Source organism: Harpegnathos saltator, unplaced genomic scaffold, assembly GCF_003227715.2.
Source record: "Harpegnathos saltator strain DR-91 unplaced genomic scaffold, Hsal_v8.6 scaffold278, whole genome shotgun sequence".
NCBI lineage: Eukaryota > Metazoa > Arthropoda > Insecta > Hymenoptera > Formicidae > Harpegnathos > Harpegnathos saltator.
The window spans coordinates 90,718-107,271 of NW_020230070.1; the positions used below are offsets into that span (position 1 = coordinate 90,718).

Below are 16,554 nucleotides of genomic sequence, written 5' to 3' on the forward strand. Positions count from 1 at the left end.
TGGCCGACCATCGTTCTGAGGACTCAGGCCTCGGCCTGGTATCTTAGGGCCCTCAGGCCCCTGGCCGACAAACCCTATCCCTCCTCGCGGAGCTCTTTCACCCTGCAGTAGAGGGTGTGCCTCTGTTCGACTAGGAGCTTCACCAGCGGGGAGCCGGCAAGGGTCGTCGCTGCCCTGTACGAGACGGTGCGGTACCCTCGAATCGCCCGCACGATCATCGACCGCGTGGCTTGACGCAGGAGCGCCTTGCTGCAGCTGGAGGCCATAAGCCGGGGCGTCCATATGAGCGCCCCGTAGAAGGCGATCGAGACTAGCATACCTATATAGGAGCGTGCCATCCAGGGCCCCCTGGATCTTCATTAGGACGGCTAGAGCCAGGCCTGTCTTTCGGACCCGGGGAGCCAGGTCCTTGAAGTGGGCCCCAAAATCCCACCGGCCATCCAGCGTCAGGGCCAGATATTTGATCGTGGGCCTGACGCGGACGTGGACTCCGTCCACCAAGACCCGGGTCTCCGGCGGCGCTCCATGGCTGCCGTCGTAAAAAAAGACGGCCTATATTTTTTGGGGCGCCACATTCAGACCCAGGTTCGTGATGGCTCCCTCCACGGAGTGCAGTGCAGCTTCCGTTCGGAAGCCTATAGCATTCTCAGTCCCATAGCAGGGGGCCGAGAACCGACTTCTGCGGGACACCACGCTCCATGATGCGCCGATCCTGGACCCCGCCTCTCCCATAGTAGGCGAGATCCCTGCCCCCGAAGTAGGCCGACAGGATTTGCCGGAGATAGGCGGGCACCCCGTGATATTCGAGGGCCCGCCCAATCTCCGGCTAGGGCAGAGTATTAAAGGCGTTGGTAATGTCCAAGAACACCGTCAACAAAACCCCGTCCTCCCTCTTCACGACCACCCGAGTCAGGTACCGCATCCGCTGGATAGCGTACAGCGTGGACTGTCCTGGCCTGAATCCATATTGCTAGTCGTGGAGGTTCGGCCCCTCTGAGGACAGATGCGGACAGACGAGGCGGTCGGCAATGATGCGTTCAAGCATCTTGTCCGTCTCGTCCAGCAGGCCTATCGGCCTAAAATCGGCGCACCATCGGACATTTTGCTGTCCTTCAGGAGAAGGACCAGCTTGGCCCTCTTCCACTCTGGGGGAAATACCCCCTCCCTGAGACACCCGTTGGACGTGTCCCGCATGGTTATGAACAGATTCCCTCGCCATGGGTGAGAACCCAGGCGCAGCCAGGTATAGCATCGGGGCCAGGTGCTTTGCCCTTGGCCCCGAGATTTTTCCTGACCATAGTGAGCTCCTCTGGAGAGACCTCCAGACCCTCGTCCAGTCCCCCTCCCACAACTCGGAGAAAGCTCGCTCGCTCCTCATCGCGCGCGCTCGCCTATCGACACTCGCTGACTCCGCCTGTCAAATGTCTATGTGCTTACTGCGGCCGCCCTCCGCTCTCTATGCTCTCGTTGACTCACATGTTTTAATTAATAACACGGTAACTATTGCCAATTTGACATTATGGTACATGACTTTTCGCCTCGGCTATACCCAATCCATCTCCAACTTTCGTCTGCATGATCAGCTATCAAACAACCTGTATATATACCAGCTTTATATATATATATATAAAGCTCGTGTATATATATATATATATATATATAAAGCTGGTATATATATATATATGTAAAGCTGGAATATATATATATATATATATATATAAAGGGTGTTATAAATGTCCGGGAAGAGCAGAATAACTCGAAAAATATGAGTCCTAGAAAAAATGCGAAGTACTGGGTTTTTATGATTTTTTCCTGGCTATCTGACATAGACCTTGGATTTGACCTTGACAATGACCTTGAAGGTCATTTCAAGGTTAGGTCAAATTTTTTAAATGGGACCCCATACTTTTGACCCCAGAAATGAAAAGAGTGGAAAATTTTACGTTCGGGTATGACCTTGAACACTGCCAAATTTTACCTCTGGAGGTCACATGAAGGTCTAAACTTGTTTTAGGCTGAAAACGCGAAAATGCACCTGCTAGGGAGTAATGTTACGCATAAGAATAAGAATGTAGAGGTCAACGAGGGACATTCGGCCGTGACCTTGCCCTTATTCTCAAGGTCATGAGTTAAGATTATTATTAAGGTCAAACCGGACTTTTTTAGGTCTGAAAATCCATACTTTTGACCTAAAAGTGTCAAGATTGAAAAATTTTACTTTCGGATATGACGTTTTCAACCTTGACCTTGTTCTCAAGGTTATGTGTCAGTCATATCAAGATCAATTAATTTTTTTTAGGCTGGAAACACATACTTTTACCCCCCCCCCTCAAAATGTGAAGAGTGAGATTTTACGTTACGTACGAGGTCACACTCCGATTGTTGGTAATTCCTCAATATCGGGCGCCATTTGGATCTTGAATTTGTAAAATCCAACGTCGGATTCGATTTCAGAAACGACTTCAAGAACTCCTTAAACGAGATCCAATTTTTGTTATTCTTAAATTTCGGCCACTATCTTGAATTTGCAAAACCCGATGTCGGATTCGGTTTTAGCAAGCTCAAAAATCCCAGGATCGGTATCCGATAAATTTATTCGCCATCGTTAAAGTGTATGCTTCAAAGTTTTTGTCTCGATTCTATCAGTGTCAAACAGATAATAGATTGTTTTTGAGTTTTCATCGATTTAACAAGTTTTGATGTCATTCTAGTCCGTTTTGAATTATTATCATATTATTATTAACGATCAATGATACATTACTTATTATTTTTATTTAAAGGTAAAGAAACCGAATCTTTTATACCAAATTTTTGCAAATTTTTTGTTTTAAATTCCAAATGGCTTCTCTTACAGAGCATGAAAGTTTCGCTATTGATGATGAGAGGATGGGGGGATAGACAAAGGTCATACAGTGAAGTGATTGTTGTTCAATGAAAACTTTCGTAATGAAGGCGAAGGTATTTCAATATCGACTGTATCTCGCACCATCAGACGATTTGTAGAAACTGGGAGTAATAAAAACCGTCAAAAATCTGGAAGGCCAAGGTCCTAAACGACAAAAGAGCGACAATTTGAAGTAGCCCAATCATTTGTTGAAAATCCCAGATTGTCAATTAGAAAAGCATCTCAACATCTTCAAATGAGTGTATTGTCAATTTCCAAAAATCTAAAGACCATTAAGTTTCACCCCTACAAAATTCATCTCCACCATGAGTTGAATGAGGATGATTTTGACTGCAGGGTGCAATTTTCAGAAGTTATGATGCAAAAAATTGATCAGCAACCGAACTTTTTGCATAATATCGTTTTTTCAGACGAAGCGTCTTTTGAAATTACTGGTAAGGTAAACCGTCATAAGTTTAGATATTGGGACAACGAAAATCCTCATTGGATGCTTGAAGCACATACGCAGCGACTTCAAAAATTGAATGTTTGGGCAGATCTATATGATAACCAAGTGGTTGGGCCTTTCTTTATGGGCCTTTTTTAATGGGAATTTGAACTCAGAAACCTATCTGCAGCTTCTAACAGACTAAATTGTTCCATCAATACAGGAGATTGTTGGTGATAATTTTGATGATGTTTGGTTCCAGCAAGATGGGGCACCGCCACATTATGGACGCATTGTTCGGCACTATTTAAACGATACTTCCTTTAATCGATGGATAGGTAAAAGAAGAACAATCGAATGGCCACTGAGATCGCCCGACATTGCACCACTTGATTTCTTTCTTTGGTGTTACATAAAGAATAAAGTTTATTTCATTAAACCTCGTAACCTGGACGAGCTTCAACAACGGATCATAGATGAATGTGCTGCAATACCTCCAGAAATTATAAGGAGTGCGACTGACAATTTGTACGTCCGCTTAGCACACTGTCAAACGGTCAATGGGGAACATTTTGAACATCTCTTGTAATCTCAGGCCGAGTTACAAGATGCTTTGCCTTCGGTGGCCAGGACTAACTGAACCTTGCCTTCAGTGGTCGGGTTTGAGACACCTTGCCTTCAGTGGTCGGGTTTGAGACACCTTGCCTTAAGTGGCCGGGTTTGAGACACCTTGCCCTCAGTGGTCGGGTTTGAGACACCTTGCCTTCAGTGGTCGGGTTTGAGACACCTTGCCTTCAGTGGTCGGGTTCCGAGACGCTTTACTTTCAGTAGACTTCACGATCAGTGACGTAACGTAAAACGCATAATTTTGAGAACAAGATCAAGGTTGAAAACGTCATATCCGAACGTAAAATTTTTCAATCTTGACATTTTTAGGTCAAAAATATGGATTTTCAGTCCTAAAAAAGTCCGGTTTGACCTTAATAATAATCTTAATTCATGACCTTGAGAATAAGGGCAAGGTCACGGCTGAATGTCCCTCGTTGACCTCTACATTCTTATTCTTATGTGTAACATTGCTCCCTAGCAGGTGTATTTTCGCGTTTTCAGCCTAAAACAAGTTTAGACCTTCATGTGACCTTCAGAGGTAAAATTTGGCAGTGTTCAAGGTCATACCCGAACGTAAAATTTTCCACTCTTTTCATTTCTGGGGTCAAAAGTATGGGGTCCCATTTAAAAAATTTGACCTGACCTTGAAATGACCTTCGAGGTCATTGTGAAAGTCAAATCCAAGGTCACCGTTAGATAGCCAGGAAAAAATCATAAAAACCCAGTACTTCGCATTTTTTCTAAGACTCATATTTTTCGAGTTATTCTGCTCTTCCCGGACTTTTATAACACCCTGTATATTGTTGTGTACGAGCCACAAGGAGTATGGAAGCGTCCGTTGTCCGCGAGCCTTAGGCATATGGATTTTGACAGTTGAAGGATGTTTGTCTGGACGACGGGAGTTTGTTGAAAAACAACAGCAGCAGAGTCTGTCACGAGCCGTCGCCGCGAGCAGACGTGACTTAGATGTTTCTTTTTAATATTGTTAAGACGAGAGGATTTTCGTGAGTCTGTACATATTGGAAGTAAAGCGGAGTTCTTCTTTTCCTCTAATCCCATGTTGGTTCATTTCGCGGATCCGGTACGCGCGAGACGGACACGCGTAATATATATATATAACCGTGTTCATATTTATATTTTAGATATAAATATCAAACAAGTAACTATATTTTGACTATTCGTCCACAAGTACTTATTCTTTCAATGTCGTTTTTTCGATAGATTATACACCACACACACATATACGCGCGCGCACATACGCACAAATATATTCTTATTGTTGCGCAATTACGTTCATTTTTATATTTTAGTTAATCTAATTTGCACTTCTACTTGTGTAATACAAAGAAAAAATTTAAGAAATACATAATTGTACGTCTACATGTATACATTCATAGATATAATTATTTAATTATTTAAACGCTTCTTTGCAAATGAAACTATGCATTCTATATTCGCTCAAATTATAAACTAGTTAAAATGAGCGTTATCAATAGATGTTAACATTTATTACTAGTTTTGAAAGACGCGATTAAGTGTAAAGCATCATTATATAGAACATCAATATAAACATCTTATTACCGTTCTCATATTAGTCACGCAATTGTTAAATTTTATTATTACTTTTACTTTTTCGGGAAGTTATATTTAAAATATGTTATAGAATGCTCGCATATATTTTAAGCATAAGAATTATATATCAGGAATATCAGTAATATATCAGATGTATAGAAAAAAAAGAAATTCATGTGCATTGTATGAAATTACAATTATAGCACGTTCAGAAAATGCGTATTTTATATACAAAAAATTTAACTAATACATCTCACTAAAGTATGTCTTACTCGTTAACTTCATGAACATTAACTTTATGCATTACTTATTACTGTATGCATTACTTATTAGTGTATAAATAATCTTTTCCTTGTTCTTCCGTCGTAATATTACTAAACTATATTACTAGATTTCATATATAATAAATCTTCAACGATACTTATTATATTATTAATGTGCTGGCGGTGGTGACGAGGGTGGATCATGACGTGAATCCTGTAAACACAAATAAATCTATATATTATATACATATAAAAAAATAGTAAAAGAATAAGTATATTATACACTCACAGGTTCATTTTTGTTTCTTTTAATAATATCATTGCTCAATTGTTGCAAAGATCTTGGTCTTAATGCATACATGAAAATAATAGCACCCAAAATTAGACAAATATTAAGGAAACAAATTGGAGATTCCTGGACGACTTGAGGTTCTGATACTGGAAAGAGAAAGAAAGAGAAGTTCTCATTGATATAATAAATTACTTTTTTATTGTCAATTCTATATTTAGCTTTGAATTTAGATATGAAAAAATACTGAATTTAACTAACAAGGGGAGGACGCATCGATCGGAAAACGGTTTGGAACGAAAGTTACGGAGTTAATAGTACTTGACTACTAATAACTCATGGTAATAGCATAGGATGCAATACCTCTTCGTTTTCGAGAAAAAATGGTCTAAAAAAAGAGCCAACAAAGTGTGCGAGTTAGTAAGAAAGATATTCAACGAAGTGACGTAGCAGAGCAGCGAAAGTAACGGACTATCGAGCTGACGGCTCAGATTCGATCTCTGCTGTATGGTTTTTTTTTATTCTGTAAGCATAAGAATAAAACAGAAAACATTAATAAATAATAAAACTACGTTTCTTAAATATATTAGTGTTTGTTAAATATATTATTGATTTAAATTGCAAAAAGACCGTAAATCTTATCTATAAAATATATAGTGCATGAGAAAATTTTTATATAATAATTGCAATGGAAATAGGAATAAAAATATTGTTATGAAATATATAGGAATGCTATTAACCCTTTGCGGTCGATGTCGCCATAGTGGCGGCATTCGCAAGTCGTTGTAGAAGTCGATGCCGCCAGGCATTCATGATCGCCTGGCGTGCAGCACGGCAAATGAGGCTAGCGATAATGAAAGAAAACTATCCTCCTGATGCTAGATTCAAATGTTTAGATCAACTTACAGATATCCATGTTTATCGATCTCTTCGAAATCGGCCGATCGCAAAGGGTTAAACTAGTATGAGATAATTTTTCGTAATCTTATATCGTATATATAAAATATTTATTTCTGTTACAACTCTCTATGTTGTATTGAAGTCGTGTTGTGTTGAAGTTGTGTTGTGTCTTTATCTCTTCTGGCAATCCCCCTCCAAAAACTTTCTTTGTGTCATTCTAAACGTTAAGAATGACGAAATGATTCGAGCATCGGAACAGTCGTCAGTAGAGCAAGCAGCAGTGTGCACTTACTAGTGGTACAGAGCAATTCGGTGATCATATTTAAATTACATATATCATAACAATATCAGAGAATCCTTCAACAAGCAAAATAGTTGATGTAGAATCGCTAAAAGAAAGATCTTTTGAAAATGAAAATTTTAAAGGTGAATTCACTAATGCTCTCGTATATGCGAATTCTATTTATGAGAGTAATGAATTATTATCGAAAAATCCTCCATCGAAAATATAATATATTTTTATTCCTATTTCCATTGCAATTATTATATAAAAATTTTCTCATACACTATATATTTTATAGATAAGATTTACGGTTTTTTTGCAATTTAAATCATTAATGGTATATTTAACAAACATTAATATATTTAAGAAACACAGTTTTATTACTTATTAATGTTTTCTGTTTCATTTTTATGCTTACAGAATAAAAAAATTTATACAGTAGGGATTGAACCTCAGCCGTCAGCTCGGTAGTCCGTTATCTTCGCTGCTGCGCTACGCCGCTTTGTTGAATACCCTTCTTAACTAACTCGTACACTTTGTTGGCTCTTTTCTTTAGACCGTTTTTTCTCGAAAGCGAAGAGGTATTGTGTCGTATGCTATTACCATGAGTTATTAGTAGTCAAATACTATTAACTCCGTAAGTTTCGTTCCAAACCGTTTCCCGGTTGATGCGTCCTCCCCTTGTTAGTTGATTCGAATTCAAATAATTTGCACATCTCTGTTAGCTATAAGATTAATATATTTATTATGATTAGAGTAGTATTCAGTAATGGTACAAAACATGATACATACATCTAGATACATTAAGACATTCAATATCCGTACAATAGTCCTGTGATTGTCGCAACTGGAACAGTAGTTTATAATAAAAATATACATGCTTTAACTTTGGAAAGTGTGCAATGAAATAAATAACATTCAATTTTTGTAGGTATTTCAATTAATTGGTAATGGTAATGGTAACTGGTAATGGTAATGATAAGTAGTGCAAAGATGTTATAATACATTATATATCATAAGTATTAAAGATTGAATTGATATTGACATAATTAATTTAATAAAAATTACCTTTTGCATTCATTAATATTTTGTAAATTTTTTAACTTTTAGTACTTGTAAAATTTAGTCATTATTATCATAAATTTTCTTTTTTCAAGAGTGAACAAATATAAAACTAAATATTTTTGGTCCTTTTTTATTTATGTGATTTAAACCTTCATATTCAATTTACAACAGATATTCATCAGCAATCAACTTGTACAATGGAAACATTTTTATTTAACTGTAAAGTACAAAAATTTTTGCAGTCTAATTGAAGTGGTTATATCATTAATAATCCAAAGAAACTGTTAATATGCTATGTATGTATAAAAAAAGAAAAATAAGAAAATTTATCTCTTTCATTTGCATATGATTTTACATCATGATGGCACTGATAATTTGTATTATATATCCTGTAACTTACAATAGAAAGTAAATGCTGTATGGACAAATGATACTGCATACATTCGCATGGATCAAATTCTTTGCCACTCATCGTGGTAGGAAATTGGTTCCTCAGATTTATAATCCACAACTGCTGCATATAATTACAGAATTTTTTTATTTATAAATACTTATAGTTTCAAATTATTTAACATAATTTGCTGTAAATTTAACATATTGCTCTGATACTCAAATAGATATTTTGTCAATGATAATATATATATTATTCAACTTTACATGAAATAAAAAATATAAAATAAGATATATAGAAGTTAAAATTTGCAAATTTATTTATTGAGACATCAGATGTTGCATTATTTTGCAATTAATAATGATTTATTGAAATATATTATTTTAATATATTATTTTAAAATATGTAGTCTTAACATTGATTATCATGTAAAAAAGTCAAATATCATGAATGTCATGAATATCAAGTTTTACACAGTTTTAACATCTTGCACAAAATAGCTAATTGTCAATGTTGTACAAACAAGAAAAGAATACATTCAATTAAAAAAAAAGAATCATGCTTATTATGCTTATATATATATATACATTTATATATTTATGTATATATATAATTTATAATTAAATATACAGTATATACATAGGCAGTTTGAAAAGTTCTCGATCTGACACATACATGGCATTAGAAACTGTCAAACTATAATTGTATTGGAAAGTGGCATCCCTGATATAAACCAATGTAACATTTTATTTGATCTATCAAATTATTCGAGTAATAGTAGTACCAGTTGAAAACGCTTTGTGCAAGATGGGTGCCACATTTGCTAACAATTCACCAAAAACGCATTCGAATGTGTATTTCTCAAGCGTGTTTGGATTGTTTTAAGCAAAATAAAATAGATTTCAAGAGTCGTTTCATAACTGTTGATGAATCTTGGATCCACTATACACCAGAGTGAGAACCTTCCGGAATCACACTTTAATGATGGTATTGAATTATTGGAAAAACGTTGGAATAAATGTATTGAAGTTTCAGGAGATTATATTGAAAAATAAAATACGTTTCACCGCAAAAAAAATTTTTTTCATTATTAGGCCGAGAACTTTTTGGACTGCCCTCGTACATATATATATAACCTCAATAACATACTTTCTTCTTACACATTAAATCAGTCAGATAGATATCCATTTGTTCTAATAATAAAACATTGTGTTACTTTGTTTTCATAATAAACATAATGCAATGTTTATATGCTTGTCAAGAAAATGTCACATTTTACACAAAATAAACTAAGATAGATATTCCTTGATTTTTTACATATTTGTGGTGAAATGTAAAAGTACAAACAATTCATGAAATAGTTGGTATAATCAAAATCATAATGTTAATAAATTTCTCATATATATTTAAATGCAAACGGATAGTTTGCATAAATTCAGGTTGCTATATAATTTATGAAACCCGCACCAATGAGACAATACAGTAAAAAATCTAATTGCTTTCTTATGATATTTTCAAGTATCTGATTCCAGTGTTAAAATACAATTTTTATACAACAAAAATAAAATTCGTCAGTGTTGCAAGTTTATAACATGTAACACATTTCAATATCAACAATGTAAAATATGCCATTAGATCATATAATAAACAATCATATGAACAGATATTTTCTCGAGAGTCGATTATAATTGGTTAACTTGATACATCATACTATGATGCGTATCAAAAGAATACGAGTATAATGACACTGAATGGTATGTTGTGTTATATATAACTACCGGATGGCCAAGGTGTAGTCCATATGTCAATTTAGTATATTATATTGAACAATTATTATAATGGAAAATACCGTCAAGACGGCATATTCTATTAAACTTACCGTACTGATAGAAGAACAAAATGAGCGGAAATAAAAATTGATTATCTTCGCTAATAAAAAACAGCTTGTCACTACACCTCAAATGTATTACGATTATATTCTTTGGACCTTGTCAGCCATTACGAACGTCAAGAACAGGGGGTACAGCAGAGAGAAGCCTGAGAGCGGGCATGGCTGCATTTACAGCGTTATGGAAAAGTTGGCTAGTGTCCCTAGAACTAAGAGTCTGGCCATGCACACAAAATGGCGACTAAATAGTGTAGATAAGTGTTCGTGGTGCTTGTACTCTTTGCACTTTTCGCGCTGAAAAACAGACGAAAAATAGGGTCGTTAAAGTGACAAAGAGAGGCTATGAATAAAAGACGTAAAATTGTGATATAAAAGGACAAATAAGAAGACGTCAGAAAGGTAAGTAATAAATGGAAAGATGTATTATTCTAATAAGAAACGGAAATTATATGTAACTATCAGTTATTACGTATTACTTTAAGAGAATAAAACACGTATGTACTCTGTAAACACAAAATAAATGTTCACATTTATATCATTATTATTTATATATGATAATATTGAAATGAAATGTATTTACAGGATACAAGATGCCTTCTTGCTGTGTAGTACAATGTACAAATTCGTCAAAAAAAAAATTCAGTACATCGCTTGCCTACTGAAACAGAAAGAAGAAAGAAATGGGTGCAGAATATTAATAGGCCTAATTTAGATCCTACAGCAATATATTGTGTATGCGAGGTAAGCTATCTTTGTAGTTTACAACATTGACAATCTATATTAATATTATTTATATTTAACAGGCACATTTTGCACCAGAAATGTGGGAGAAACCACGTGTGGACAGCAAGAAAAAATTAAAACGTTGTGCAGTTCCAACAATTTTTTCAACAAACAAGGAAATAAGTTCAAATATTGTTCAAATGGATTCTACTTCAGCAAATGTAAGTATATAAGTGAGTAAGTTTACAGTAACATTGTATCATGTATATATGTACTTGCATTGCAGAATTTACATGTCATGAGATATATCGTTAATAATAGTGTTGGTTATCCATTATAGGTTGACGTCAATAGTACAACATTAAATAGAACCGGTGATGAAGAACTCTCAGTTGATTTGGTGGAGCAGGATATAGAAGAAATAAAATCAAGTAATGACAATGTTGAGTACACAAGCAAGATTTTAAATGAAACAGAAACAGCTGTAATTCCAATAATGTCACCCATTGCAAAACCTGCCATACCTGTGCAATTAAATATAAATGAAGAAAACGTGAAGAAATTGTTAGAGATGTTGAGAATAGAACTTAGAAAGCTCTATCAAAAGAGAGACAGGCACAATTGAAGTTGCAAGAAGCAAACAAAATAATTACAAAATTAAATAAATCAAAAAGGATGTTGATAAAACGCGTGAACACTCTAACGCATGAAAAAAAGAAATTAATACAAGAAATGTTTTATCTGAAACAAAGTAAGAACATTAAAAACATACTGAATGACGATCAAATCACAACTCTGTGTAAACCATCTAAACGATGTAACAGTTGGTCTAAAGCTACTCTGCAAAAAGCTGTTAGATTGAAATTATCTTGCGGCAGTAACGGGTACAAAGAGATTTTACATCAGGGAATTCCTTTATCTTCTGAGCGCACACTTAGAAGAAGATTAGAAGGAATGGATTTTATTCCTGGAATTTCTGATCATATTTTTGACGTACTAAGTGAACGAATATCACACTTCACCGATAATCGAGAAAGAGACTGTATGCTCGCCATCGATGAGATGATCAATGTAGGCGAACAAATCGATCCAAGTATAATGTCACGTATTGGCTTTTCGACTCTCTCTGATCGTAATGATAAACTATAACTTGAAATATATCCAATTATACATGTTAACTATGTTTACAGAGTGGATATGTCTAATCAGCTCACTGATTCCATTAATATCCATCCTGTATATGGAAGTATATATCTTGTATATGTCTTGTATATGTCTTATATAGTAGATTGCATATATTATGATTATGTTCTCTACAGCAAACGACAGGCAACATAATGTCATGTGGTATAATTTATGCTTTGTGTAGGACAGCAACTTATGTATGCACAAAAGATTTTGTTTTACACGCAAATGTTTGCTGTATTTACATATGATCGAAAGACCATAACTTTTGTACATATCTAATAACATATTTTATTTAAAGAACATTACAGTCGTTTCTAATTTTATATTAATGTAGGTGAGATGATCAACGCTACTCATGCATTAGTGTTCATGCTTGGAGGCATTTTTACAAGATGGAAAATACCCGTTGCCAATCACTTTACTCCTAATAGCGTAGATGGTGCTATATTGAAACCTATTGTAGAAACTATTATTGCAAAGGCAGAAGCTATTGGTTTGTACGTCCATAGTATAACATCTGACATGGGTCCACTTAATTTAGGAATGTGGAGAGCATTTGGTGGTATCATAGGTAACAGATACTCAAAAATTAAAAATTCTATAGTGCATCCTATAGATCATACACGACGATTGTTTTTTATGGCCGATGTTCCGCATTTATTAAAATACTTAAGGGCGTCTTCATTAAATAATAAAGTTATAGAGTTACCCATAGAATTTGTACAGGCACATAATTTATCCCAACCTGTTGTGAAATGCCAACATTTACTTGAATTGATAGAAATTCAAGAAAACTTAGAGTTAAAATTAATACCAAAACTTAAAAAAAGCGACATGATGTATAGTACATTCAACAAAATGAAAGTGAACAAGGCGACACATATTTGGAGTCGGGATGTCAGTAGCGCAATATATTTTTATGCTGAAGAGAACAAGAAAACTGAATTTAATACGACAGCGGCATTTGTTGAAATTGTTTCAAAATGGTTCACTTTAGCAACATCACGAACATCAAAAGTTGCGTTAGGAAAAACAGCGAGTGATGAAAATATACAAATTAAATTTAACGATAATATCGCTTTCCTAAAATCAGTTGTGGAACTTTTCAGAGAGATTAAAATTGGTCACGACGCGAAATTTAAACCTGTACAGAGCGGTGTTATGATTACTACAACGTCACTTATTGAATTGACACAATTTCTTATTGATGAACGCAAATATGTATACGTATTGACATCTCGTTTCACGCAAGACTGCCTGGAAAACCTGTTTTCTTCCATACGAGTAAAGCATCCCGTTCCTACTGCCTTGCAATTTAAACAAAATCTGAAACTTATCGCAATATCGCAATATTTACAATCACCACATACCTCTTCGTATGAAAAAGATGATGGGCAAATTATTGGTGATTTTTTCAATAAACCCAAAATAGTAAACGATATTGGAGAGTGTACACAAACGTCTGTGGATATATTACATGTTTTGAAGTCTAACAGTAATATTTCTTTAGATAATATAGAATTAAATGTTTTATTCAATATAGCTGGCTATATTATATCGAGTATTGCAATATGCACGAATATATGTTCTAAATGTTTACTTTCTGTTGGCTCTAAAACGTATAATCCCATTCAAAAATATAATAAATTTGTGCAATTGAGATGTTTCCGTGCAAAAACATAGTTTTTTGTGAATGACGAAACTTTTAACTACGTTCATATAATGGAACTTATTATAAGACGTTATCTTTCTTATGTCAAAAATAACACTATAAATTGTTTAGAGTTTTACACAGATAAAATGAAAAATGTTACATGTACTACAATTCTGAATTGTCATGACTTGTTGTTAAAGATACAAAAGCGTTTCATTATATATCGAATGCGCATTTCTTGCAAGCGAAATTGCTTAAAAAATACATATAACAGCAAAACGATGGCAATGCACTCCACAGTAACATAATATGTTACAAATATATTTAAGTATATATTTCATTTTAATAATATGTTACGGTGGATTGATTTGCCATCGTTTTGCTTGTTATTTAATATGTTATGTTATGTTACATTATAATGCTACGTTATGTTTATATAAAGACAATTATATTACTTTCTAGTATGTATAACGTGCAATATGAATAAATAGCAAATATGAAATATGTTTTTAGTTATTTGACGTGTACAAGTGTTTGAATTGACGCTCGATTCTGATTGGAGCCGCCATTGTGTGTGCAAGTTAACATCAGCCAATCAAAACAGACGTACATGTTGGCCAGACTCTTAGTTCTAGGGACACTAAAGTTGGCTGATTCGAAGCGCCAACTGGGTCCATTTTTCATGGACATGAACTTCTTAGCCAATGTCCACGATTTGTTGGTACTATTCCGTGCTATGTCCACAATTATTTGGTCCTGTTCTGTGCTATGTTCACGAGCGAGCTAGATTAGTTAGATAAAAACGAAGAATCGATCTTTGTCTCATCACCAGCGAATAGACAATCGCGACGAAACGAGCCAGCAGCGATGTTATCGTAAGGCGGACGTTGCCGTCTCCCCTTTCACCCCCTTATTTTCCTTTCCACATTGTTTTATATTCATAATTCGGGAAGAAAATAATTTCGAGAGTTCGGACGATTTCTAGCAATGACGCGACAGAGATAACACACGGCCACATTCATTTGTCATGACTTTTATATTACTTATAATTACGCCCATATATGTAAATTATAGATAATTATTGCGCGTATGTTTTAATATTGTACAATATGGTATATAATAACAACAACTTCATTTCTTGCAGTAATTTTTTTAAGATCTTTGTTGAGATCTTGAATTAATTTTTTTCTTCATCAATCAGTTTTCTGCAAAAATTAAGATTTTTTAAATAAAATATAAAATGTTTCTCTTCTCTTCTCTCCGAAGAGTTAATTAAAAAATATGTACTCCACAGAGTCAACTAACAAATGTATAGTCAGAAGAGTCAACTCAAAAGTGTACTCCGAAAAATCAGTCAATTTAATAGCGTATTCCGAAAAGTCAATTTTAAAGCGTACTCTGAAAAATCAAATTAATATTGTAATCCGAAAAGTCAATTTATAATAGAATATTTACTTCGATGATTCAGCTAAAGAAAAAAACATTTATTCATTATTATATTCAGAGAATAATATTTAATTTATTGCGAGAACTGCGAATAATTTTCGAAAACGAATGGAATACAATTACGCAGGATGAAATTAAAAGACTAATAAGGAGTATGCCTGATCGTATGAATGAGGTAATACGCGCACGAGGCAGTCATACCCACTATTAGTACACACACACCACACACACAGCAGAGAGGGTTTGGAGTCATTAATTATTGCAGGAGTGACGAACTGCGGGGTCCTTATCTCTGCTGTAACTCCACACACACACACACACACACACACACACCACAAGGAGGGTGTGAAACCTTGAAATACTGTGGAGCTGACGAACCACGGGGTGCTTATCCTTATGGTATACAAACACACACACACACATACACACACTCACACTACATACAATGGAACTTTTCCTACCAGTAAAACTCCAAGCGGTTTATATTGGGAAGACTTACAACCATAATTTAAGCTACCGCTAACAGCGGTATCTTAAAACGCAATTCATCTTTATTACGTAATATCGATTACACAAAATGAAGAACCTAAATTGAATTTTACTTTCATTTCCCTGGCTTTCAAAATAATAAATGCAAATCATTGAATATATTGTGCAGGATATGTAAATTATTATATAGAGAAACATGAACACAGCTATTGAAATTATGAAAGAGCCAAACGAACCGCAGAGCCTCTTAGCCCCTTAAGCCTCGCTGAATCAACATTTGTTGCAAATTCGAAATTGAATATCTCGACACCTAAATATCCTAGCAGCAAATTTCATAAACGGTTTGAAAGCTTTGAAACCGTACTTTTCGAAAGATCTATCGAAATTGTGCGCAACGATATTTTTTCAAAATGGCGGATGATAAAAAGGAGAACATGAAAAGTTACTAAAAAAAGGTTCGAG

The 16,554-nt window shown here is 35.1% G+C and overlaps 2 protein-coding genes across 5 annotated transcripts; one reads left to right on the forward strand and one right to left on the reverse strand.

The window, feature by feature from the left end:
- Positions 1-4,864: 4,864 nt before the first annotated feature.
- On the reverse strand, positions 4,865-10,769 carry LOC105186908 (small integral membrane protein 14). Of its 3 annotated transcripts, none has more exons than XM_025299451.1 (5): positions 10,584-10,769; positions 8,714-8,824; positions 8,041-8,095; positions 6,066-6,214; positions 4,865-6,008 (listed from the first exon to the last, which is right to left on the reverse strand). In XM_025299451.1, the coding sequence occupies exons 2-5, from the start codon at positions 8,783-8,785 to the stop codon at positions 5,946-5,948; spliced, it is 339 nt and encodes a 112-aa protein (XP_025155236.1). In that variant the 5' UTR covers positions 8,786-8,824; positions 10,584-10,769; the 3' UTR covers positions 4,865-5,945. The 3 variants fall into 3 exon arrangements, with proteins under 3 accessions (XP_025155236.1, XP_011145742.1, XP_025155235.1); XM_011147440.3 differs by having other exon boundaries at positions 4,865-5,990; positions 8,714-8,827; XM_025299450.1 differs by having other exon boundaries at positions 8,714-8,827.
- Positions 10,770-10,845: 76 nt separating this feature from the next.
- Positions 10,846-14,476, forward strand: LOC109504180 (uncharacterized). Of its 2 annotated transcripts, none has more exons than XM_025299448.1 (4): positions 10,846-10,991; positions 11,175-11,333; positions 11,396-11,536; positions 11,656-14,476. In XM_025299448.1, the coding sequence occupies exon 4, from the start codon at positions 12,843-12,845 to the stop codon at positions 14,184-14,186; it is 1,344 nt and encodes a 447-aa protein (XP_025155233.1). In that variant the 5' UTR covers positions 10,846-10,991; positions 11,175-11,333; positions 11,396-11,536; positions 11,656-12,842; the 3' UTR covers positions 14,187-14,476. The 2 variants fall into 2 exon arrangements, with proteins under 2 accessions (XP_025155233.1, XP_025155234.1); XM_025299449.1 differs by having other exon boundaries at positions 10,868-10,991; positions 11,656-12,805.
- Positions 14,477-16,554: the final 2,078 nt, after the last annotated feature.

Coding starts and splice junctions, on each gene's coding strand:
- LOC105186908 (XM_025299451.1), bottom strand. CDS start 8,785: ATGAGTGGCAAAGAATTTGATCCATGCGAATGTATGCAGTATCATTTG. Junction 6,215..8,040: donor ATGTCTTAATGTATCTAGAT/GTATGTATCATG, acceptor TTCTCTTTCCAG/TATCAGAACCTCAAGTCGTC. Junction 6,009..6,065: donor AAAGAAACAAAAATGAACCT/GTGAGTGTATAA, acceptor TATAATATATAG/ATTTATTTGTGTTTACAGGA.
- LOC109504180 (XM_025299448.1), top strand. CDS start 12,843: ATGATCAACGCTACTCATGCATTAGTGTTCATGCTTGGAGGCATTTTT.